The sequence below is a fragment of the Ylistrum balloti genome, unplaced genomic scaffold (genome assembly GCF_031769215.1).
Source record: "Ylistrum balloti isolate Yb309-2 unplaced genomic scaffold, AGI_CSIRO_Ybal_v1 Utg369730, whole genome shotgun sequence".
NCBI classification, from domain to species: Eukaryota; Metazoa; Mollusca; class Bivalvia; order Pectinida; family Pectinidae; genus Ylistrum; species Ylistrum balloti.
The window spans coordinates 1,817,540-1,845,111 of record NW_026781945.1 but is presented as its reverse complement, the minus strand read 5'-3'; the positions used below and the strand labels follow the sequence as shown (position 1 = coordinate 1,845,111).

Below are 27,572 nucleotides of genomic sequence, written 5' to 3'. Positions count from 1 at the left end.
TCTGTCATCTCCTCACAGAGAGGGCAGAGATTGAAGAAATATTCCTCAGATAATCATTCTGTCATCTCCTCACAGAGAGGGCAGAGATTGAAGAGATATTCCTCAGGTAATCATTCTGTCATCTCCTCACAGAGAGGGCAGAGATTGAAGAAATATTCCTCAGGTAATCATTCTGTCATCTCCTGATGGAGAGGGCAGAGATCAATGAAATATTTCTTATGGTGATTGTCCTATCATCTCCCAATAGAGGGGGCAGTGATCAATGAAATATTTCTCAGAAAAAGTCCTATCATCTCCTCACAGAGAGGGCAGTGATCAAAGAAATATTTCTCAGAAAAAAGTCCTATCATCTCCTCACAAAGAGGGCGGTGATCAAAGAAATATTTCTCAGAACATAGTCCTATCATCTCCTTACACAGAGAGGGTAGTGATCGATGAAATATTTCTTAGAGAGGGCGGTGATCATACAAAAATTTCTCAGAACATAGTCCTATCATCTCCTTACAGAGAGGGCAGTGATCAAATTAATATTTCAAAGAAAATAGTCCTATCATCTCCTTAATGAGAGGGCGGTGATCAAAGAAATATTTCTCAGAACATAGTCCTATCATCTCCTTACACAGAGGGCAGAGATCAATGAAATATTTCTTTGGGTGATAATTCTATCATCTCCTTATGGAGATGACAAAGATTATGATAGTATATAGGATAATGGTTTCCACTTGTGAACTATATGTAACCTTTTGTCTGAATATTGCTGAATATTGAAAAATAAATCTAGGAAAACAATCCAGCCATCCAAAAAACACCTAATTCATGGAACTTTAGATGATGTACGTCTGTGGTGTGTATGTATCCTATCAACTGTACAAATTCTTTACCAGAAATGTCCATACTTTATGATTGAGACCTTAACTTTGTATACAATAACATTTTCTAAACATATAGAAGTACTTTGTCCTATTTTTATTCCTTTTTGTCTATTACAGGTACGATGGTGGTAAAGGCTACATGGACTGCCAGGACCTGCAGAACTTCCTCAAAAATGACCAAAAGGTAGAGCTACATATGTACTTAGATGAGACAAGTTGTTACTTTGTCAGTGTTTATGTTTGAGTTCAGAAACTCTGGGAAACAGTTTTTTTGTTAAATTAAGTGTACAAGTTCTATAGAAATAATCAATCCCCTTTTTCTGTTTGTGATTATATATACCATGGATGGTCAATATTTCATGAGTGGTCAGATGGGGTAGTGGTAACAGATGTGAAATATATGGGGTCACCTACCTGACCATGTGAGTTTTCTCCGAGTACTCTGGTTTCCTTCCACAGTAAGATCCCAGAGTGCTCCCATCTGGGCCAACAAGAATGATTAATATAAGCTTGTTTCAAATTGTTGTAAAGTAGATAAAGTTTATATTATATCTATATTATATTACTATATGTACAGGTGACCATGCATGAGGAAGATGTCAACGAGATAATTGCCGCATATGAACCACAAAAACAGTTACAGTTAGATGACCGCATGGGCCTTATAGGTAAGAAGAAGGCAACTTCATCCAAAAGACAATATTGAAACATTGTCAGAATGGGATGATGAAAAATAATACAATTTCACATTTGGTAGGGGATTGTAATTCACCGTAATGTCTTATTACTATAGGTAGGAACCCTGTAGATGATGTAGATGAGGACAGTGATTGCATGATTCCTGTAGGAATAACTACACAATCTTTTAAGTCTGTGTATTATTTCTTTGCATTTTTTATATGTGTGAAGATAAAAATGTCTTTGCCTAAACACATGTAAACATAGATCAATCTAGATATCTGTAATACTAATTATACTATTACTAATAGTTAAGTCATATGTTGAGGAGATTCCTTCCATTTCAGGTTTCAGAACATTCCTTACAAGTCGAGACCAACAAATGTTTAACCCATCCTGTCGTCGTGTTTATCAAGACATGACACAACCCATCACAAATTATTACATCTCATCATCTCATAACACGTAAGTATGTTTGACCTTGACCCACTTTCAAAGTCAAAGGGATCAGAAGTGTTGAAATCATCTAACAACATATTTTCAGTTACCATGAGGCCTTATGTGATAATGTTTACCTATTAGCATGCATGGATGAAGAGCTATCAGCTTTGTTATTATAAATGACATTGACCTACTTTCAAGGTCACAGTGGTCAGTTGTGTTGTAAACCAGCATGCTATAACCTTAATATTGTACCTGTTATATGCTGGCATGAATTGCTACCAAGGTTAGCAATGATTTGCTTTCAAGGTCACAGGGATAGAATGTATTTAAAGGTTAAACGACTTTTTCTGAATAATGAAAAGACTATGGCCATGATATGGGGTCAGTTGATTTGGGTATTTCTTCATCATGACAGGGATAAGTATCACCTTACGATACAGATGTGGTTATTATCAGAGATATGTCCCGAAAGTCACCAGCTCCCTAAACTTGGTTTGCACTGGGGTCAGCTCTCTAACCTTGACTTACAACGGGGCCAGCTCCCTAAACTTCACTTACACTGGGACCAGAGAGTACTACGATGGTTAAATTATTAATAATATCAAGTTCTACAGATTCTCACCACAGTTTTGATGAAGTGTAACATGTCTATTTTTAGTTGATCTCTATGTATTTTTTGTCAGATACTTGGTGGAAGATCAGCTCAAGGGCCCTAGTCGTGTGGAAGCTTATATCACTGCCCTCTCCCGTGGCTGTCGTTGTGTGGAACGTAAGTGATAGCAACCAGTAAGGTGATAGGCTGTACAAATTGTGTTTTGTCTGTTGTCTATCCTTAAACTGTTCTCGTTATTGCTTTCTCTTGAGAAGGACTTGATGGATTAGTTTCAAATTGTAGGTTTCCTTTAATTCTAGTTGTGCCTTGTCTCATTTTGAGACTGATCTGAAAGCTAAATTGCCAACAGGTGGCCAACTTCGATTTATTGTTTATTTTTGTTGTTTCTTGTTATGGAGTCAAACTTCATATCTAGGTTTGTCTTAGTCACTAGTTGTGCATGGTTCATTTTGGGACAATTTGGAAAATAAAATGGTAGAAAGACAGCCATCCTAAATTTTGACAGTACTGGTTTGTTATAGCTGCCCCTGGAGAAGTAAAAGATCGAAAATTCTCAGATTCCTTATGTACATTTCCTTTAACCCCTAGTTGTAACTTTTTAAATTTTGTACCAATCAGAAATACAGAATTTGTGGTGTTCCACAAGATTCACCTGGGATCTCTTGTTAGGTCACATGAGACAAAGGCTTATGATGACCTTTTGTCCGGCATCATAGATTATTTGTCATATCTATTGACATTTTCTGGAAAACCCTAGAACCATTTTCAATGAAATTTTGTACATATCTTTAATCATCTCAGTATTTGGATATGGTAGAGTCAAATACCTTCATGGATGGAAAGGTCTTAAGCTGCTTGACCAATATTGTAAACTTTATGATGTTAAGGTCTCACATTTCCCCTGTTGTGGGGAGTGGGTACAGTAGTTTATATAGGAAAACTACAATTTTGTTGTTATTTACAGTTGACTGCTGGGATGGCCCAGATGATGAGCCTGTGATATACCATGGTTACACACTCACCTCAAAAATCCTATTCCGAGACGTTATTGGTGCCATCAAAGACTATGCTTTCCACTCCTCACCGTAAGTTGAATCAGTACAGGAACCATATGGTTACTGTAGAAACTCATTAAATCTTTAATGGCATGGTAACTGCCGCTACCCTAGAAATCACTTAGGCTACTGTGAAATACTCTTAATTCTAGCTACTAGAGAAATCACTGAGGCTGCCATGAAAAGTTCTACTAATGTATCAGATTATATATGTATACAATGCACACACTTTTTATATAGTGATTTCCCCTCCAATCAAACAAGAGTTCCATTTTTGCACCTTTGTTAGTCATAGAAGGAAATCTGATGTATCCTAGATCAAACTTGTATATATCTCTGCTACAACAATACATGTGTTTACTGTAGTTTTCACTGCTGAGGTAGGTGGTCATAGGTGGATCCACAGGGGGGTTATTGAAGGCGCAACCCCTCTAAAATTTGCCAAGTGGCCATTGTTTGTGAGAATAATAAACTAAAATTCCATTGTCATACATCAGTGTAGAAGTCTATTGTAATTTGGCACGACATATAACTCAGTTGTAAAGTTGTAAACTCACATGTAAAGTAATTATTTCTATTCACAAAACATTTCGGAGCTGTGTCCCAATTCTGACATTAAAAAGTTGACCTGTTAATTGCCATCAAGTATTCATGGCTTTTATTGGTTAATTTACCATAACATTATTGTACTTTATATTTTAGTTTTAATTTTTGAGGAATATACACAGTCCTATTTATGATGTAATCCATGATTTTTGTCAAACTCAAAGCTAGAATAATTATACAATATATAAAATAAATGTAAATATGTAAATGAAAATCTTGAAAATAAAGGGAGGTGTGGGCCCAAGACAACAAAAATTATTATTCTGTTAACAAAAATGTGTGCCCTTTTTACCCACAATCCTGGATCAGCCCCTGGTGATGGCCCTTAGTTTCTGTACAATTTGGTTTTCTGTGAAATTTGAATGAATTAAAGGATTGTCCACCTATAGAGACCTTGTTATCTGATTAGTACTAAAGCATGCTGTTATGCTATTATAGCCCGAGTTAACAGATCTACTAACTGTACAGGATTGTAACAGCCATTTTCAACAGACATGTAGTATGTGAATGTTCCAAACTCTTTCAGAGATGTGACTATGATTTAATGATGATAAAGTGTCCTCTGTATTTCTGTATTAGAAATTTATCGTCTTTCCTTTCTGATTTCCTTGAGCTTTAATCTGATTAGAAATTTTGAAAACCGTATCATATAAACATATACTGCATACTTATGAATTTCCCTGAAGGGTTTAAGAAAAGGTCTTGAAAACTACATTGTGTATTAGTGATTCTATCAGTTAGACATATATCTATATGATATCTGAATTAGGGCCCCACATCAAAGATGTCATCCGTACTGTACAGCTGAAAGTCACCAGGGCAAATATGGAAGTCACATTTGAAATGTTATTTAAATTTAACAGACAAAGCGATTAAGAAAAGTTCAATATCAATGTAACACACAGAGAATCTTGGAATGTGTCGAGGCCCTTCCTGATGTGTTTCAGTACTCTATAGCTGGTTAGAAGTTGCTAGTTCATAGTCGAACATGCTGTTGGATGTATTCGCTCAAAAAGCTTCTAGCCATATGATTTCTGTCATTTGTACGATGGAAATTCAAATCTAAATCTTGTTTAAATTCATTCAAGATGTCACACTACATTTGATTGGTCAATTAAAGTAATTTGGGACAATACAACCATAAAATGTCATCCACCACTTTCTTATCTGTATATATAGAAAGGGAGATGATTGTAATGATCTCAATTGTCCCCAACAGGTCATGAAAATGACGTTGGCAACATTAATATGATCCTGAAAGGTCGCCTGATTTTAAATGTTACTGGTGTCACAACTCCTGAGCAATGTAATTCAGATTTCTGAAATTATGTACAAAAGTGACACTAAATCATTAGGATTTTTACTCGTTTAGAAAAACATGAAAAAGAAATTTGCTGTGGTTCACCATGATTACACAGTCACAAATATCTGTTTTATTTTAACATAGAGCATCCTCTAAATGAACACAAGTCGTTGCACTGTATTGTTTCAAACCTAATTACTACAATGACATATCTGTATATACACCAGTACATTTCTGAGTGCTATAATTTAGAATTTCGCTAGAAACCCAATCCTTGTATCTCTGTATATTTAGAATGTAGACCTGCACTAATATGTCTGTGAGACACTAAGGCCATGACAATAAATATATATATAATGTCACATGTTTTGTGCATGCTTTTTACTCTACAGAAGGGATCAAGGTGACAGAAGGTAAATCTTGACGCAAGTGTGATTTTACAGCCATTTTCTACCTCTTATTTTCTTCTCACATGTGTGGGTTGTGCTTTCTTCTCACATATGTGGGTTGTGCTTTCTTCTCACATGTGTTAATTGTGTTTGCCTTTCACATGTGACACTCTGATTGTGTTAACATGTTGGGTAGCTGTACACCTTGTTGTAATAGAAGTAGATTATTTATATAATAAGTAGACCTTGGTTTGTAGTTGTTTCTTTTAAAACAAGAATTGATAAGACTTTGATTAATGATTTGTATTCTTTTGTTTTATCATAAGATTGATTTTGTTTCTATAATTACTTAAAACAATAATAAACCTTCAGAAAAGTTCGAAATCATAACCTTAGAATTTAATGCTAACCTTTTCTGTTAAATGGAGACAATTCTGTCAGTTTCAATGAAAGCTGAATACACTCATGTAATCAATTGTTATCATATCACTATGAAGGATAAATTTCCTGGTACAATACCTTTTGATTAACAGTGTGTAAATACATCACTACCAGACATTTTTGGCATTAAATTTTATAAAACATAAATGACATAGTATTTGTGTCACCATTGAAGACAATACAATAATACCATGGCTGTTGATGAATATATCAAGTTCGATGCTCAGCAAAATTCTTTTATAACTGATATCACTGCTTTGACATGATTTTCATCAAAACCAATGTTCACAAAAATCACGAACAATTCACAATTAAAAAGTGTAATTTCTTTATCATTTTTGTTGTCAGCTGAAGATTTGCCTGTATAAACTCTACATTTTTGTTTGTTTATTATTTTTACCAATATATATATTTGTTTTTTTCTGATATTTTATTTACATATCATGATATGATGATTATACTTCGACTGGTTTATTTATAATACATAGCATATTTTTTGTAATAATATTACTCAAAGGGAGAAATTTAACATTATTGACAATATGCTTACGATATCTAGCTGACATTTCAAATATAACTATATATGTCAAGGGGAGACAACTTGCAGTTGACATGTTAATATCAAAAAAGATTTCATTATTAATTTTTATTGGCAATATCTAAGACAAATTAATGAAACATTGTCACTTTAATTCTACTACCACCTTTCTCTAACCTTTACACTTTCTCTGTCTTCTAAATGCTAGTTTTTGACCTACTTTTGACAGAGTTGTGGAGTGAGACATAGTAGGCCTTACTTTTCTTGCAGCAGCGACATCTATGTTAAATTCTTATTTAAGTTTCTATTATTTATATTTACATGTAATTCTTATTTAATAATGATAATGCTACATTGCTTGCTTTTCTCAGAGTTTCTAACGCCAGTGCTTTATTTTGATGATCTTTTTTATCATGTCACCAATGCATTAACCTCAAAAATTCATAGCTATCCCACAATTCTGAAGTCTTAGAGAGGGAGGGTTTCATTGACAATGTTAGATCCTTGTCATAGACAGGGAGGGTTTCATTGACAATGTTAGATCCTTGTCATAGACAGGGAGGGTTTCATTGACAATGTTAGATCCTTGTCATAGACAGGAAGGGTTTCATTGACAATGTTAGATCCTTGTCTTAGACAGGGAGGGTTTCATTGATAATGTAAGATCCTTGTCTTAGACAGGGAGGGTTTCATTGAGAATGTTAGATCCTTGTCTTAGACAGGGAGGGTTTCATTGACAATGTTAGATCCTTGTCTTAGAGGGTTTCATTGAGTTAGATCCTTGTCTTAGGGTTAGATCCTTGTCTTAGGGAGGGTTTCATTGACAATGTTAGATCCTTGTCTTAGACAGGGAGGATTGCATTGACAATATTAGATCCTTGTCTTAGGGAGGGTTGCATTGACAATGTTAGACAGTGTTAGATCCTTGTCTTAGACAGGGAGGGTTTCATTGACAGTGTTAGATCCTTGTCTTAGGGAGGCTTTCATTGACAGTGTTAGATCCTTGTCTTAGGGAGGGTTTCATTGACAATGTTAGATCCTTGTCTTAGACAGGAGGGTTTCATTGACAATGTTAGATCCTTGTCTTAGACAGGGAGGGTTTCATTGACAATGTTAGATCCTTGTCTTAGACAGGGAGGGTTTCATTGACAGTGTTAGATCCTTGTCTTAGGGAGGGTTTCATTGACAATGTTAGATCCTTGTCTTAGACAGGGAGGGTTTCATTGACAATGTTAGATCCTTGTCTTAGACAGGGAGGGTTTCATTGACAATGTTAGATCCTTGTCTTAGACAGGGAGGGTTTCATTGACAATGTTAGATCCTTGTCTTAGGGAGGGTTGCATTGACAATGTTAGATCCTTGTCTTAGACAAGGGTTTCATTGACATGTTAGATACTTGTCAGACAGGGAGGGTTTCATTGACAAATGTGTAGACAGGGAGGGTTTCATTGACAATGTTAGATCCTTGTCTTTTTCAGACAATGTTAGATCCTTGTCTTAGGGAGGGTTTCATTGACAATGTTAGAACCTTGTCTTAGGGAGGGTTTCATTGACAATGTTAGATCCTTGTCTTAGACAGGGAGGGTTTCATTGACAATGTTAGATCCTTGTCTTAGACAGGGAGGGTTTCATTGACAATGTTAGATCCTTGTCTTAGGGAAGGAGGGTTTCATTGACAATGTTAGATCCTTGTCTTAGACAGGGAGGGTTTCATTGACAATGTTAGATCCTTGTCTTAGACAGGGAGGGTTTCATTGACAATGTTAGATCCTTGTCTTAGGGAGGATTTCATTGACAATGTTAGATCCTTGTCTTAGACAGGGAGGGTTTCATTGACAGTGTTAGATCCTTGTCTTAGGGAGGGTTTCATTGAAACTTTCATTTGTGTCGTGACATACACAGTATTCTAGATGTACTTGGTAATTGAAAGGTATGTTAGATCCTGACATACACAGTTTCTGTTAGATGTCAAAAACAAAATGTGTAGTACTTTTTTCATTGACAATGGACAATGTTACCTTGTCAGACAGGAAGGGTTGTCGTTGACAATCCTTGTCTTAGACAGGGATACTATTGACAATGTTAGATCCTTGTCTTAAAGGTTTCATTGTGTTAGATCCTTGTGACAGTGTTCTAGATGAGTACAGGGAGGGTGGTAATTGAAATGGTTTTGTCGTGACATACACAGTATTCTAGATGAGTACTGGTAATTGAAATGGTATTGTCGTGACATACACAGTATTCTAGATGAGTACTGGTAATTGAAATAGTTTTGTCGTGACATACACAGTATTCTAGATGAGTACTGGTAATTGAAATGGTATTGTCGTGACATACACAGTATTCTAGATGAGTACTGGTAATTGAAATGGTTTTGTCGTGACATACACAGTATTCTAGATGAGTACTGGTAATTGAAATGGTTTTGTCGTGACATACACAGTATTCTAGATGAGTACTGGTAATTGAAATGGTTTTGTCATGACATACACAGTAATCTAGATAAGTACTGGTAATTGAAATGGTTTTGTTTTGATTTCTATGCAGTATTTTTGATGTACGGTATTTTTTATCAAAATCAGAAATTTTATTGGCTTTATTAGATTTCTAGAAAGGAAAACCTTCATAAAATAATTTTGTTCTTTTATTTTCCTGTTTGCTTTCAGATATGAAATATTCATTATTGTTTGTTGTTAGATTTACCCTAAAATATGTTTAAACATGCAATACTGATAAAGAGAAACTTTTCCTACTATATATTTTCTTCCTGTTGTTAAAAAGACTTCATAGGTGAAAGTTTAACGGTGAACAAGTCCCTTTATACAATGTTTACAATGTTTTAACATATCGTCAAAATATAGAATCAGTTTGGTGGCATTTTCCCATTTACACAATTTACAGAGCTCTTCATCATGTCGCCTTTGTCCAGATGCATAATATTACTGTGTCTTTACTAAATTGTTTTTTATTAGATTTGGTATATGCACCCACAGAACTGCCAGACAAGATCCCATCTCCTGCTGACTTGATGGGGAAAATTGTCCTGAAGGTACATTACTTGTAAACAAAAGTCTTAGTCTCATTTCCTAAAATTAAGGAAAAAATGAGGCAACATAAAAGATGTTCACAAATTTTACATAACTGTCCACCTTCTTTGAATGCATCACTATATAAAATTAACATTATATTAATACATGTACAATACTGGTTATAATTAGTTGTCAGAAGTAAAACTTCAAATTGACCTCCTGTTATATCAATACATGTACAATACAGGTTATAATTAGTTGTCAGAAGTCCTGACTGTTATATCAATACGTGTACAATACTTGATAAAACTTCAAATTGAATATCAATTGTACAATACAGGTTATAATTAGTTGTCAGAAGGTTATATCATTACAGGTTATAATTAGTAAAACTTCAAATTGACCTCCTGTTATATCAATACGTGTACAATACATTATAATTAGTTGTCAGAAGTAAAACTTCAAAATATCAATACGTGTACAATACAGGTTATAATTAGTTGTCAGAAGTAAAACTTCAAATTGACCTCCTGTTATATCAATACGTGTACAATACAGGTTATAATTAGTTGTCAGATAAAACTGTCCATTGACCTCCTTTATATCAATACGTGAAATACAGGTTATAATATATAAAATTAACACCTTATATCAATACATGTACAATACAGGTTATAATTAGTTGTCAGAAGTAAAACTTCAAATTGACCTCCTGTTATATCAATACGTGTACAATACAGGTTATAATTAGTTGTCAGAAGTAAAACTTCAAATTGACCTCCTGTTATATCAATACGTGTACAATACAGGTTATAATTAGTTGTCAGAAGTAAAACTTCAAATTGACCTCCTGTTATATCAATACATGTACAATACAGGTTATAATTAGTTGTCAGTAAAACTTCAAATTGACCTCCTATTATATCAATACGTGTACAATACAGGTTATAATTAGTTGTCAGAAGTAAAACTTCAAATTGACCTCCTGTTATATCAATACATGTACAATACAGGTTATAATTAGTTGTCAGAAGTAAAACTTCAAATTGACCTCCTGTTATATCAATACATGTACAATACAGGTTATAATTAGTTGTCAGAAGTAAAACTTCAAATTGACCTCCTGTTATATCAATACATGTACAATACAGGTTATAATTAGTTGTCAGAAGTAAAACTTCAAATTGCCCTCCTGTTATATCAATACGTGTACATAATACAGGGTAAGAAGTTGCCATGGAGTCAGAGCTCAGATGAAGCAGAAGTGAGTGATGAAGAGGATGAGGCTGCTGAGAGTCAGGAAGAGGTCAAAAGCAAAAGCAAAAACAAACACAAGCTCTCCAAACAGTTCTCTGATGCCGTGGGCATGAAGGCCATCAGCTTCAAGTCAATAGACGAGGCCATCTCATCAAGTAAGTTAACCCTATCATAGCCACCCCCCCTCAAGTTACTGAAGGAGTTCAAATATAAATCAGCATTTGGAAATTTCCCTTTTGAAATGTAGTAGACGTTAGATTTTAAAGATATTAATGCTTGCCAAATATTGCTATACAAGATATATTTGAAACTTCATGTGCTGTAAAAGTAGGAAAAAATTGTGACAGTTATACAATTTTACATTGGGATCTTTCACATAAAAATGTAAATATCAATAAATTCAGAAATGGAACCTTGTATTAAAAACTATTCTCATTAGGTGTGACTGGCAATGTTTAGATTTTCTAGATGTTACAGAAGATCAGCATACCATATTAGATATCTTAATGGATTTCTCTGTACCTCGTCACATATACTCGGCAAAGTCACATTACCAGGTAACTGTTGTCATCATTCTATTTCTGTCCCTTACAGATGGTATATTCGTGTCACTGGGGGAGAGCAAAGTGCTGAAAATGATCAATAATGAAATAAAAGCTGTCAACCGACTTTCCCATCATATGTTGGTACGAACCTACCCCTCTGGCTCCCGAACCGACTCCAGTAACTATAATCCTGTCCCCATGTGGACAGCTGGCTGTCAAGTGGGTAGGTATCATTTCATCTTCACTTTAAATAATTTGATGGTCAGAGTTTCTCTGGACACCAGACATTTGGACATTTTAATGAACAGAGATTCACATGTCTAACGTCTGAGTAAGGAACCATATGAATTTAGGCTAGTGTTTAACGATTGTGAAAATACTTTATTTTGGTGACTGAAATCAACTTTTTGCAAGGATGCATTGGTTCTTGAAAATTAATCCCCCACCAGTACAAGTATATTCACAAAAGCAGGATCATCTGTTTCATTTTGAGTCTTAACTTGTCCTTTTACATTTATTATATTTGACCTTGGTCAATAGGACGGTGTAATGGTGTTTAGAAGTCAATAAATGCTGTGAATGTGATTGACATGATGATTTTTTAAATAGTCTTAAAGTGAAATTTACTTCTTCTACAGTTGCACTCAACTTCCAGACGACTGGTGGAGAACCCATGCAGCTATTACACGGAAAGTTCCTTGACAATGGAGGTTCAGGATACGTACTTAAACCAGATTTCCAGCTATCAGGTACACCACCTGTCAAGCTTACCTGATTTCAGGAGTGTCTCTATCAGATTCTGTAACATTTATACATCACCAAGTAAATCTCCTTAGATGAGCAATATTTCACTTCTCTTCTGACAGCTTTATAGATATATGTTGTATACCTCGTACATTATCCCATTTTCAATTTGCAGAGTTGGCAAGAACACATTGTGATATTAGAGTTAAAATCAGAATTAATTAATGGAGACTACTTCACACCAACACTATAATCTAACCAAATTAATCAAAAGGAATGATATAACTTCAGATATCAATGTTAAGAGAGAAAATCTGTTGTAACTATATATAAATCTGAGTAGATACAGACAGCACATACACAAATTTAATTTGATTTACTTACAGAAGAGAAGTTTGCTTCCCAGGTAGCAAAACCTACCAGGAAGAAGAAGCTGAAAATGAAGGTAAATTTAAAACAAGCACTTGTTGTAATTTCACCATAAACATTTCAGTTTAACTCTTTATAAAAATTGTAGACATTTTCTACATCCAAAATAAGAAAGAAAACAAAGATGTATAATGTGTTTACAGGTTGTAGAAACTGTAGCTAAATCAGTAAACAAATATATCCTGAAGGATAAGGTTCATGATATATAAGTGAAGGGAGATAACTCAGATATTACACCTGCTTACAGCTGTGAAATGTCAACAAATCGTGACAAGTTTAACGTGTACCGTACATTTGGCACATCCAAAAACTGGAATCCATTTTCAAACTATTTTCTGTTAGTTTTCTGGATGACAAGTTTCTCTTCGCACATATTCAATATGAGTTAAATTTGTACCATATTAAAAACATTAAGAAATCAACTAGTACTCCATAAGTAAAATATTTATGAACAGGAAATTTGGTATATGAAACATTGAATGAAAACCATGCGGAAAATATGCCAATTTTTGTAATATGTGAAAAGAGGATCTGTTGAAGAAAAACAAAAGAGTAATGAAATCCCTGTAAACCATTAAAGACTTGACCTTGAAATTATCACTTCCTTGTCTTTGAATCTGAGAATAGTTCACCAACCTTGATTTTGGTTACAGATAATAAGTGGCTATCAGATTCCTAAGCCAAAAGATTCAAAGAAAGGAGAGGTCATTGATCCGTTCATCAAGATCGAAGTACACGGAGCTAAGTCTGACAACCAGCAAGTGAAGACAAGTGTTATACAGAATAATGGTAGGTTGACAACCAGGAAGTGAAGACAAGTGTTATACAAAATAATGGTAGGTTGACAACCAGGAAGTGAAGACAAGTGTTATACAAAATAATGGTAGGTTGACAACCAGGAAGTGAAGTAACCATATCCTTATTTTTACTCATAAAAAATTATTCATTTTGAAATACTTGGCCCAGTTGTTATAACAAATTTTCAAGTATATTAACATATAAATTGCATTTGACTTCAGAATTGCAATATTCTTACAAAGTAAATTAAGGTGAATTTGTGTATTATGTTTAAAACTATGTTTTACAATGTGTTATATGAAAGTGTGACATACAAACAGAGGGCGTTGATTATTCGTTTACCTGTTGATATGTGGTAAGTTAAGAAAGAGAAATAAGTTTCCAAACATTTTCATAATTATTTTGAAGCTCTATACAAATGAGTTTATGTATGTCTGATAAATGTGGAGATTTTAGTCTATAAAGTGAAAGTTTTAGCAGTATGATTTCCACCTTTTACCTGATGTAAGAGAATTGCTGTGATAAAATACTTTAGAATTCATTAATCGACAACACCAAACCATCATCTTATCAAACCTTTACACAATGTATGTATTGTAGGATTCAACCCACAGTGGAATGAAACAGTGAGCTTCACATTGAACTTTCCTGAACTGGTGTTGTTACGATTTGTTGTATATGACAGTGACAGATATGTGGACGACTTCATCGGCTATTATGTCATTTCACTCTCATGTTTACAACAAGGTAAATATCAGTTAAGGTTGTATGCTACCTTATCCAATTTATTTTTACATGTGATATATGTTATATTTTAAACATGTCATCATTAGTAAGTCATTTATAACCCCATCTTAGGTAAGAAAAGGTGTATAATGATCACTGTCTGTGTGTATCGATGATGACAAGTATGTGTACGAGACATGTTATGAGCCCATTAACAGATTTAATTCAGAATCTCACCATAGCATCACAATACCAAGGTCTACACCTGATTAGGTTTTGGTAGTCATTGGTCAAGGATAAAGGCTACCCTTGACCACATTGTAAAAAAAATGTTTGTGTACAAGATTGAGGTGGGAGGTATATTTACACCAGCTGCCACTCGCTTTGTTATTACTGACCATTATTATGCTGTCATCACCTTATCACACCCGCATCATCATCCATGCAATTATACTTCAGTTGAATCATTTTATTTTCAGGGTATCGCCATTTCCCACTGTTCAACAAGGCTGGAGACCAGTTGCCGCAGGCATTGATTTTTGTCCACACCGAGATCCTGGATGCTTGAAGGTTTATCTGATAACTACCTGCTGGTCGTTGGTTCTTCAGCTGATTTTTGGTGACTTGTCTGATTTTCAGGATATACTGAAGTGTACAAATGTGTGTCAAAATATTTCAAATCACCCGACATTCATTTACCAAATTTTTAAGCAACGTAACTTTGAGATGGAGAACAAGTGCCACCAGCATTAGTGACACACATACAGATGCAGGGCTGTGATTGAATCTACAATCCTGTTCACATTTTATCTATAGAGTTGTCAAATGTATATTTTTTTACTTGGTATGCTGGTCCAGTTAAAGTCTATGTTATATGGCTTTATTGTTACCTGACCTAATATTCTGGAATGGCATCTGTAACTGTGTACCTAGTGTATATCTGTTGGCTCAGCTGTCATGGGTTTTGTAGTCAGAGACAAACCTTTAAGTTCATGAAACTGCCCAGTATCTATTGCTTGAGAGCTTAGATAGCTTTGGTGGTGGAGGCTGAGAACTGAGAAGCTTTGGAAGTTGAGACTTAAAGCTGAGGTAGCTTTGGAAGTTGAGACTTAAAGCTGAGGTAGCTTTGGAAGTTGAGACTTAAAGCTGAGGTAGCTTTGGAAGTTGATACTTTAAGCCATGGAAGTTAAGACCTAGATTTGAGGAGGCTTTGGAAGTTGAGACCTAGAGTTGAGGAGGCTTTGGAAGTTGAGACCTAGATTTGAGGCAGCTTTGGAAGTTGAGACCTAGATTTGAGGCAGCTTTGGTGGTGGAAGCTGAGATGCAAGGTAGCTTTGGAAGTTAAGACATCCAGGTAGCTTTGGAAGTTAAGACATCCAGGTAGCTTTGGAAGTTAAGACATCCAAGGTAGCTTTGGAAGTTAAGACATCCAAGGTAGCTTTGGAAGTTAAGATCTAGAGTTGAAGCAGCATTGGTGGTGGAGGCTGTTCGAGTTCGAGTGTCTTAACAAACTTGTATACTGTACATATGCCTAGATTTATTTAATCTTTCTCTACATATATTGATGAAATTTTGCCAGAAATTTTGATTTAAGAATGATATTTTGCTATAATTGCCAGCATTCAGCCTTAATACACCTGAAATGACTAGTAACCAAAAATTACTGCTATCAATTATACAAAAAATGTGATATTTTGCAAATTTTTTATAATTTCTGTTTGTACCAATATTACATAGAGTAACGAACAAATACAATGTATAGTGATACTGCTGATTTAGTACCTTGTACCCCAGGGGCCTGCAACATTGTTACAACCTTGTACCCCAGGGGCCTGCAACATTGTTACAACCTTGTACCCCAGGGGCCTGCAACATTGTTTCTGGGATCCCTCCAGAAACATTGTTACAACCTTGTATCACAGGGGCCTGCAACATTGTTTCTGGGATCCCTCCAGAAACATTGTTACAACCTTGTATCACAGGGGCCTGCAACATTGTTTCTGGGATTACTCAAGAAACATTGTTACAACCTTGTATCACAGTGACCTCCAACATTGTTTCTGGGATCCCTCCAGAAACATTGTTTCAACCTTGTATCACAGGGGCCTGCAACATTGTTTCCTGGATTACTCAAGAAACATTGTTACAACCTTGTATCACAGGGACCTCAACATTGATTCTGGGATCCCTCCAGAAACATTGTTTCAACCCTGTATCACAGGGACCCTGCAACATTGTTTCTTGGATTCATCCACAAACATTGTTTCAACCTTGTATCTAAGGGGCCTGCAACATTGTTTCTGAGCTCCCTCCAGAAACTTTCTTACAACCTTGTACCCCAGGGGCCTGCAACATTGTTTCTGGGATCCCTCCAGAAACATTGTTACAACCTTGTATCACAGGGGCCTGCAACATTGTTTCTGGGATCCCTCCAGAAACATTGTTACAACCTTGTATCACAGGGGCCTGCAACATTGTTTCTGGGATTACTCAAGAAACATTGTTACAACCTTGTATCACAGTGACCTCCAACATTGTTTCTGGGATCCCTCCAGAAACATTGTTTCAACCTTGTATCACAGGGGCCTGCAACATTGTTTCTTGGATTACTCAAGAAACATTGTTACAACCTTGTATCACAGTGACCTCCAACATTGTTTCTGGGATCCCTCCAGAAACGTTGTTACAGGCCACTGTGCCTTGTACTGTATATTTATATTTTTCTTTAGATTACTATAGAATTATTTCTGTTTATACATGATAACACATTTAAAGATTCATTGCTGGTGTTTTGTTTGTTTATTTATATATGTATGTTTAAAAATTGATATGCTTCTTTGAATATACATTACTTATATACTAATACAAAATATTTTGAAAGCATGTGTAACATTGAAAATTCAGACTAGCTACTGGTAAAATTTTGGCATTTATATAAATAGATCTTATTACTGATGGTAATTTAACATCAATTTGGGTAGTATCATGGGATATGTCTTGTCGTCTGAAGTTTTGAATTTTTCAGTAATGTAGAATTTCTACAATTGTTAAACAAAAAATTTGTGTAAATATTTCAGCATCTTTTCACAACTTTTATGATAAATTTAGAAAACCCACCATGTCAATGTACAAATGTAGATATAGCATTACTAGGAATGAGGTATGGTTATCATTACATTCACAGGAAACCTTATTGATTATAGTATTAAGCTGTAAATAAACCCATTCTCAGTAATACGTCACAGAAAGGTGCTGCTGTTTATTAGAAATACAGACAGTAGATAGTCTGAAGTGAGGTGGTTTTACAGAGACACATCAGGACGAGGTGGTTTTACAGAGACGCATCAGGACGAAGTGGTTTTACAGAGACACATTGGTACTGGGTATATATTGAGTCCGAGTTTTTGTGTTGGTTCACTTGGGCTTATCACATGATAAATACAGGGAATAATGGACTAGTTATGAGATGGTTTAACAGGGTCACATCAGTGGTGAGTAGATTTTAAGTAAAGATATTTTGTGTCAGGCCACTTAGGCTTATTACATGATAGATACTGAGTATGATAAAGGCTAGGCTATGAGGTGGTTTAACAGGGTCACATCAGTGCTGAGTAGATTTTGAGTTTGTTCACCAGGGCTTAATACAATATGACAATTATGATAAGGGTCTGGCTAAGAGGTGATTTCACACAGACACATCAGTGGTGTGTAGTTTTTGTGCCATTGAACTCACATTGTTGTAATAAATGTTTTATTCTTTCTCACTAAAGTCATTTGTCTCACATAAAATGTCACTTTCAAATTTCATTATTTTGTTTTTTCCCTGTTTCTTTTTCATATTTCCATCTCTTTTAAAATTCTGTTTTGCGGTTATGTGGAGTTGACAGTGGAAAACAAAAGACTAATTGCAAAATGTTTGATCCTAGTATAGTGTCACAGAAATCAGTTTAGGCAATGATTTTCTTTAAAATATATTTTATATCTGTATGGTTTGTGTCGGATTAATGGACAGCTACATCAGATATTGTCTGAATCGTATTAGTTGTTCATATGAAAATTTAAAATTGTATTCCTTTTGGAATTAGAAAAATAAATTAGAATTTGTTATCCAATGAACACCTGTTTGTTATCACTGTGTGTTTTTATTTACTCACTTGGTCCCAAGGACAATGTACAGAATAAAGGTACATGCTTTACATACTGAAGGTATAGAGTATACACACTTAAAGTATACTGTACATACTTAAGGTACAGAGTGTACAATGTAAAGTATACTGTACACACTTAAGGTACAGAGTGTACAATGTAAAGTATACTGTACATACTTAAGGTACAGAGTGTACAATGTAAAGTATACTGTACATACTTAAGGTACAGAGTGTACAATGTAAAGTATACTGTACACACTTAAGGTACAGAGTGTACAATGTAAAGTATACTGTACATACTTAAGGTACAGAGTGTACAATATAAAGTACACTGTACACACTTAAGGTACAGAGTGTACAATGTAAAGTATACTGTACACACATAAGGTACAATGTGTACAATATAAAGTACACTGTACACACTTAAGGTACAGAGTGTACAATGTAAAGTACACTGTACACACTTAAGGTTCAGTACACTGTACACACTTAAGGTATAGAGTATACAATATAAAGTACAATGTACATTCCTAAGGTACAGAGTGTACAATGTAAAGTACACTGTACACACTTAAGGTACAGAGTGTACAATGTAAAGTTCACTGTACATACTAAAGGTAAAGCATGGACACACTTAAGGTACACTACACACTAAAGGTACTCCGTACAAACTTAAGGTACTGTAGAGTCGAAGCATTGTTGCCTTTTTATGAGTTTATTCTTCAACCATTACAAACCATTGGTGAGAGGTTAAGAATTGCAAATTAACATAACATTTGTTACACAATTTGCCTATCAAACAGTAATTTACATAACAAATTATAGGGCCTAACCAGGATGACATGGATAAATACTACACTAGTATCATATTGAAGTCTATAATGCTAGACTAGACCTAGATATATTGACCTAGTTACTAATTAAACTGATACAAAGTGATGTAACATGTCCTTAATCTGATTGTGTTTACATATTACATGTACAGTAATTTACATAACAAATTATAGGGCCTAACCAGGATGACATGGATAAATACTACACTAGTATCATATTGAAGTCTATAATGCTAGACTAGACCTAGATATATTGACCTAGTTACTAATTAAACTGATACAAAGTGATGTAACATGTCCTTAATCTGATTGTGTTTACATATTACATGTATAGTGTTAACAGACCGAACTAACTGCCCAAGTGACCCAACTAATATGATCAGATTACATGGGTGGTTTTTTTTAATACAAAGTCTTGATATAACCACAGCAGGAAATAGCTAGACCAAGTAAAAATATAATTCCTAATACAGTAATTGGACGGGCTGGTTCAGATTAGTTATACCGTATTATACATGTCCTAATAATATACCGACACAAATGACTAGTAACAGCTTATAATTCTGACTACAAAGATAACTAGAGACAGCTAATAATATTGAATACGGATGATTAGCAACAGCTTATAACTGACTACAAAAATATAACTAGGAACAGCTAATAAAACTGACTACAAATGACTAGCAATCATGCATGGATTTCAATCTCGCACGGACTGTACCATGCATATATAGTCACAACAAAGGTGTGGTTTATGCATAAGGTAGAATTACCAGTGATACCTACAAGTCTTTATGATTCATTCATACAGCGAAATCACATAACATAAAATGTTTTGTTCATATTTCGGACGGGAAATACACTTACTCTGTGGGGGACCCTAGCCTTATTGTTTTGTGCTGCAACATTCCGCACCATTTTACTCTATAAACACTAAACTGGGGATTTCCCCACAAGGGAGATAACTCTAACGGCACTACCTGTACGTATGCCTAGACTACAAGTACACTATGAATAGTAATCCAAAAACACAACAGGTACATCGTACATGTAAGTAACACTGTACCCGATAAAAATACACTGCACCCAATAAAAGTATTCTGTACCCTTTAAAAATACACTGTACCCAATAATAGTATTCTGCACACAATTACCGCACACTGTACACACCAAAGAAACACTGTTCCAAATAAAAGTACACAGTACCCAATGAAAATACACTGTACACAATTAAAGTATACTTCACACTTAAGGTACCCAGTACACACTTAAGATAAATTATGCATACTCAATAATTTGAGTGAACATATCAAGATGTGTAAACCAATGATTACAAAAGAAAAGTGAATGAAGATTACAAAGAAAATGTGAATCAAAACTACAATGAAGATGTAAATATACAGATTGAGAAATGAGAATGTGACTCAAGGATAACAATTAACGTGTGAATCAAGAATCACATATAAAATGTGAATCAAGGATTACAATTAAAATGTGAATCAAGGGTTACAATTGAAATGTGAATCAAGGGTTACAATTAAAATGTGAATCAAGGATTACAATTAAAATGTGAATCAAGGGTAACAATTAAAATGTGAATCAAGGATTACAATTAAAATGTGAATCAAGGATTACAATTAAAATGTGAATCAAGGGTTACAATTGAAATGTGAATCAAGGGTTACAATTGAAATGTGAATCAAGGGTTACAACTAAAATGTGAATCAAGGGTTACAACTGAAATGTGAATCAAGGGTTACAATTGAAATATGAATCAAGGATTACAATTAAAATGTGAATCAAGGATTACAATTAAAATGTGAATCAAGGGTTACAATTGAAATGTGAATCAAGGGTTACAATTAAAGTGTGAATCAAGGATTACAATTAAAGTGTGAATCAAGGATTACAATTAAAGTGTGAATCAAGGATTACAATTAAAGTGTGAATCAAGGATTACAATTAAAGTGTGAATCAAGGATTACAATTAAAGTGTGAATCAAGGATTACAATTAAAGTGTGAATACAATTAAAGTGTGAGTGAATCAAGGATCACATATGAATTGTGAATCAATGATCATATAAATTGTGAATCAAGGATCACATATAAATTGTGAATCAAGGATCCCATATAAATTGTGAATCAATGATCACATATAAATTGTGAATCAAGGATAACATATAAATTGAACTTTTTACTGTTAATTAAGGCTCACATATACAAGGCTGTCAGAGACAGGTTATGCTTCCACCGAATGGGACAAAATTTAAGAATAAAAAGTAACAAAGGGCAATAATTCCTAAATAATGCAAGGAGAGTTATGGTTCTTGTGCACTGCACTTCTCCTCATCAAGATCTATCTACCTATGAAGTTTCAAGTTGATACCTCTGATAGTTTTGGTGTTATGCTCCAGACAAACTAGGACAGATGGATGAGCAGACGGACAGACAAAGCTGTGACTATAAGCTCTTCCTTCAGGAAGCAAAATAAACTATCATTTGATTCTGGTTCTGCTTGGGCAAGTCAACTGTTGTATGCTGTCTGTGTAAACAGCTATTACTGTTTGTACAAGCTATCCTGTGTTGGTAGCTGCTTAATAGCTGTCTTGGACTATAGATGTGACGGATGTCCTTTGTAGGAAATCATTTCCCTAGATGGGTGTGGCTGACTGTAGATTGTCTGTTGTGGGCAGATTTTTTTATTTTGTTGTATATTGACTGCAGCAGCCATCATTTACAGGAAGTCTTCGTGTATGATACATCTGTGAACATGATCATTTAATCCTATGTGTTCCTGTTTTAGACATTGCTGGATTGACTCTGTTAAGAGACTTGAGTGTTTCAGTCCTTACTTTTAGAGACTGTACTGTGTAGATGTAAATAACAGTCTGGTTTGATATGATTTGATTTTGTGTGCAAAGGTATTTTGTCATAAAACTATTTTTGTTAAAACAAAAAATAGAGTTGTTTAAAACATGTAAAATAGTAATGTGTGTATTTTAAAAGACAGGTCATATAACTGTTTTATCAAAAAGGCGGATTTCCTTTGTGTAATGATATATAAATACAGTGTGTTCATTATATAGATATATGAGTATATATATTGTAATAAACCTTGTTTATTGTGTATTTGTGATGTTGAGCAATGCGAGTTTTACTCACCCACAATAAAACATATAAATTGTGAATCAAACTATATCAGGGATAGAACTGGCATTTCAAATGTGATTCAATGCATTCTTTCATGCGTAGTACATGTATGTCTACATAAGACTGTAAATACAGCGGTCTCTATAACGATACATATGGTATGCTGGCAATCTTTGTTTCCTCGATAAAATGTCAAATATCTAAATGATAGATATAGATGTGATTTCTTCTGTCCCATGAATCAAAGGTCACAGCAAACCTGTTACCATGCATTGAGATATCTAATGGGTGTCGTACACCATCTTCAACTGATAGCAATTCACGGAGCCCGTCACCAGTTGGTGATATCTGAACAATGTTATGAGAGGCATTACCACAAGCATAAACATTTCCTTCTTTGTCAATGTCAACACCATGTGTTCCTTTCAAGATGTCTGCCATAGCTATGCTCTGTACTTGTTTCTGTTTAGAGAATCGGCACACAGCTGCATTACATCCATTCTTGCTTGTTGAACTAAAGACAATGTCTTTTCTCTGATGGTCGTATACCATGTATAGGGAAGAGCTTTCGGGCTGCAGCAGAGGAGAAGCACACCTTCGTTTGGCACAGTACAAGGAATATTTGCAATGAAAAACAAGCACATTTTTATTTGGACTTCTTCCATAAGTCGGAAAATCTGAGATTAGGTAGAAAGTATCCTTTGGGTGTGAAATACCATAAACACTACTAGTTTTCTCCAAATTGTCTATCTCATGCTCATACAGTAGTTTCAAACTGTTGGCACCAACTCTCACTACTGCAATGAAATTGCAACCTGTCATAGAAATGGCAATTTGGCTCTTACTATGATGACATATCCCCCACGGAGCATGATGTAGCAAAATGTGATGTATATATGTTCCATCTTCAGTGAACATCTTTAAGCTCTTGTTGTTATGGTCAGCTACAATAATACGACTGTCAGACATAAACAAAACTCCAGTAGCATAGCAGTCAATTTCCCCCGTACATTGGATTTTAAAATTTGACTCATCTACAACTCTTCGTTGTGAAAACGGGACTTCTAAATTGTCAAAAATGGGCAGGTTTTTTGTAAAAGCGGATGTTGTGACCTTTCCCAAAGAAAAATGCTTTTGCAAATTATTGCGATCAAAGTCTACCTTGTGTTCCACAGTCCTTCTCTGCCATTCACCTCTGGCCCTATCAACCATCAGATGGCACTGCTCTACAGCAACCCTACACTTTTCATAAACTGATATTGTTTTTAAGTCATCCTCCATCATTTCTTTGGACTTGAGTGCATCGTTAAGGTGGGTTATACGATTCAGGATGGAGGTGTGCAACTTCAAGCCTTCCTGTAATTTGCTGTGTTCCTCCTGATGCACCTGAGTAAGCTCTTGTTCCATCATTGTTTGAAGGTTATTCAAATGACCATCTATATCGTGTCGAAGACTACGTATCTCCCCTAGGGCAGTTTGTTTCTTAAGATCAAGGACCTGCATCATTTGATTTGAACCATCAACAATAAAGTTCATAGCCTTAAAGGCCTTTTGAATGGAATACTTCATGTTTTTGAGGTTAGGACCTGCTCTGAGAGCATGGCTGTAGTCCTTGGCTGGTTTGACTGAAATGCAATGTCTGTGCATTAGAACTACACATTTGGAGCAGTAAAGAGACTTGTGGTCCTCACAAAAAAAATCCATAATTAGATCATGTTTTTTGCAGGTTTCAAATGGTGTTTCTTTTGGCGAATCCTTATCTGTTATTGTCAAGCCACACCCCTCATGTATCAAGTCATGATGGTTAATTTTGCAGTCCTTGCAAAAAGCACTCTTCATCACATTACACCAATAAACAGCTGCAATCTTGGATCCTTTCTTGCAACATGGGTTGCAAAAGGATGGCCTTCTCACTTTGATCTTGTTCTGTTGACCTTGGCTGGATTTTTGGCTCATTTCATCTAAGAGACTGTTTAGAGGAAAGGCTTTTGCCCATAGTTTTCTGTCTATAGATGGATCCAATGATGTTATTTCCTTCCTGCATACAGGACAATCAAAGCCTGTTGTGGAAGAGTTGTTTTGAATGATGTAAAAACTAAGGCAGTCCTCACAAAATGTATGCAGACAAGGCAATGAGCGGGGTCGCCGGAAATATTCCAGGCAGATGGAACATTCTAGGTTTTTGTGATGTATTCTCATTGTCGCTTCATCAGAGACCATTTGCTCTTCCATACTGATTCACCATCAAGTTTACAGCTCACTACCAGGGTATGACACCGGTAATCTGCACTATAAATACCCTTTGACTTGACAAGAAATCAGGTCTGTGGAAGTGAACCTAAATAAGAAAGGAAAAAAATAAATGTGATGAATGAACTACATAAAGAAGTTCCTATTATGAGCATTACCATAACGTATTCTAGATAAAAAAAACTTACATATCAACCAATCATCCTCTCAATTCCAAAGTTTGTTAAGTAACTTCAAAGCTCAACCAAGATTTCTTCTGAGAATGAAGCAGTTAATGACAAATAGTTGGAGGGTGGATATCACACAGAATACAATATTGTAATGTTATACCATTTTCTATTGACTTTCAAATTGGTGTGGAGACCATGAACAACTCTATTGTCTTTCTGGAGTCATTGAATGAGCGTGTCTTACCTGTTAAACACCAAAATATTAAATTCATTATATTTTATTAATATTCACACTTCTTGTAGTGGTCTGAATTATCCTTACATTCTATCAACTTTTTATATTGGTCTGGAGCTGATGTATCACTCTATCGACTTTTTTTTATCCATCTGGGGTCAATGAACTAGTGTGTGTTACCTGTTAAATATTAAATTAAGATTTTAATTAATATTCACATCACTTTTAGTCTTCTGAAGGACATTCCTCTGAACTTAATTTTCAGTCTGGGGTCGATGGACAAATGTTGTTCATAGACTCCAGACCAATATATATCTAAACAGGAGGTCAACGGGCCTTAACAGTCATCTGACTACAAAATCTTTCAGCAGGGAGGGTTATTTTTGCTACTTTGAATGAAATCTTACTAAGCTTTTTTCCATCATGCAGATGTTGGTTTCGGGCAGGAGTAGGAAATTACAACAAGTGTTACCTATTTTTTGACAGTAAAGTTGGAGCTCAATCCAAATGATGAAACCTGAGAAGTTTGAAATAGGTGTTGCACAAGAAAACCATGATTGCTCAAACATGTTACAAAATGGCTTCCTTGGCTGCCACATCAAAGTTTTGACAAGGTAAAAAAAAATAACAATTTGTTGGCTACCTTTCCTTAACATGCCCATCAGTTTTGGCTCAATGCCACCAGTGGAACTGGAGAAAAAAAATATGGTATGTTTTTCGGGCAGCCATGGTGGCTTGTTACGCACTTTCTAGCGAAAACGAAAGTAAACCATAAAATGAGGAAAAAATACTGATCAAAAAACATAACAACAAAAATACAATAGCAGATAGCTACAGTGATATAAAGGAATTGGTGAAATTATTAAAGTAAAATATCTTTGTGGTCACCAAATTTTCAAAGTTCACTTCTGCTGTGCTAAAATTTGTATGCCCACAAACCGCAGTCTGTAACCGGTTAGACGATTGACAGGATCGGGTGCAATCGGGCGGGATCGGGCAGAATCGGTGTAGAATAGTGCCGTTTTAATTATTTTAATAAATTTCTTTTGCAGTAATACCATCATATGTTAAAAATCATGAACAGTTGTTAAGGGAAAATAAAGACGTATTATCTAAAACATTTATATCTGTTTTGGTCGTGCAAGACCGAAAGACGATTTACAGGATCGGGCTGAACCCGGTGGTTTATATGTAGAATTTTGGAATTAAATTGTTCTTAGTGTAATAATTGTGGTGATTAATGACCATAGTTAAAATATTACAGTTTCATATTAATCGTAAACGGCCACAAAATATATTGTGTTCTTTTCACATAACGCAATGTGCCGCACAGGATAATGCTGCTAATTACGTAACATTATCAGGAAACGATCACGCATTGCCCAGGTCTCGGGATCGTGGACCCTGCTTTCATGGAGACCTCCCTTTTCATTGGGTGGGGTGATGTTTTTTTATGTCTATTTGTACCTAAACAACATTCTATCGGCACTAGCATCTTACTTACCACTAGCACACAGTCCGTCGGACGGAACTTAAAATGGTGACCCGTATGGGAATGGCCATCTCGCACGATAATGCGATAAAGATCCTTCTGCGGTTTTTCGAAAGAGAGCAGACGTGATAACGTCGGTCCAGGGGGAAGGATTAGATAAGCAATATTATTAAGTATATTGTATATTTTGACGGACTTTCAAAAAATATATTTAAAAAACTACATCGAAACGCGTATATTATAGGATCCCTTCCTTTTGGTTTGGTAAGGGTTTGTTCTGTGGAATTTTCCATCACCATTCGACCCCATTCATTCATATGAACATGTAAACTCGCATTATATGAAAAGGCGAGGAGTACCATAACTTGTCAGAGAAATTAAAATTTATTTATTTCACATCACCAAATTAGATACAGACACTTCTTGAAATGATAATGAAAATTAATTTTTAAAAAGAAACAAAAACAAAAGAAGAAATACTACAGTAGGTCTCCGTGAAAGTAGAGTCCACGATCCCGAGACCAGGGCAATACGGTGATATATTGCTGTTTAAACGACACCAACATATCATTGTAGCTGATGGCTCTCAATTTGTATTTTTCTAGATAAGTAACACAATACACAGAATGTATTTTAATATCAATTAATATATAAGTTAAGTTGAAAAATAAACCATGCCGGTGTCGATTCTGCACATAACCCGTGCGTGTAAAGCGTTTAGATAACGCCGTTAGGTTGCAGTTGGTGATGAGACGTTTCGTCCAGTATCATATCATCGTCATATGACTAAGTAGTCATTTATTAACACAGGAACTTTGGATTCTAT

The 27,572-nt window shown here is 35.1% G+C and overlaps 1 protein-coding gene, 1 long non-coding RNA gene and 1 pseudogene across 2 annotated transcripts in view; 2 read left to right on the top strand and 1 right to left on the bottom strand.

Moving 5' to 3' along the window:
- Positions 1-15,417, top strand: part of LOC132565645 (1-phosphatidylinositol 4,5-bisphosphate phosphodiesterase eta-2-like) — a 34,876-nt gene extending 19,459 nt beyond the window's left edge. Inside the window, exons 7-21 of the mRNA XM_060230339.1 lie at positions 990-1,056; positions 1,450-1,540; positions 1,898-2,015; positions 2,678-2,763; positions 3,572-3,692; positions 5,964-5,984; positions 7,387-7,404; positions 9,841-9,988; positions 11,191-11,380; positions 11,820-11,993; positions 12,409-12,519; positions 12,901-12,959; positions 13,597-13,732; positions 14,342-14,488; positions 14,947-15,417. Coding sequence (XP_060086322.1) covers positions 990-1,056; positions 1,450-1,540; positions 1,898-2,015; positions 2,678-2,763; positions 3,572-3,692; positions 5,964-5,984; positions 7,387-7,404; positions 9,841-9,988; positions 11,191-11,380; positions 11,820-11,993; positions 12,409-12,519; positions 12,901-12,959; positions 13,597-13,732; positions 14,342-14,488; positions 14,947-15,035 — 1,576 coding nt within the window. The 3' untranslated portion in view covers positions 15,036-15,417. The remainder of the gene's footprint in view (positions 1-989; positions 1,057-1,449; positions 1,541-1,897; positions 2,016-2,677; positions 2,764-3,571; positions 3,693-5,963; positions 5,985-7,386; positions 7,405-9,840; positions 9,989-11,190; positions 11,381-11,819; positions 11,994-12,408; positions 12,520-12,900; positions 12,960-13,596; positions 13,733-14,341; positions 14,489-14,946) is intronic.
- Positions 15,418-15,459: 42 nt separating this feature from the next.
- LOC132565638 (uncharacterized) lies at positions 15,460-18,579 on the top strand. The gene is made up of 2 exons (XR_009554930.1): positions 15,460-15,821; positions 15,875-18,579. It is a non-coding gene; the product is annotated as an uncharacterized LOC132565638 (long non-coding RNA).
- A 4,301-nt stretch (positions 18,580-22,880) lies between these two features.
- LOC132565679 (uncharacterized) lies at positions 22,881-24,831 on the bottom strand (annotated as a pseudogene).
- Positions 24,832-27,572: the final 2,741 nt, after the last annotated feature.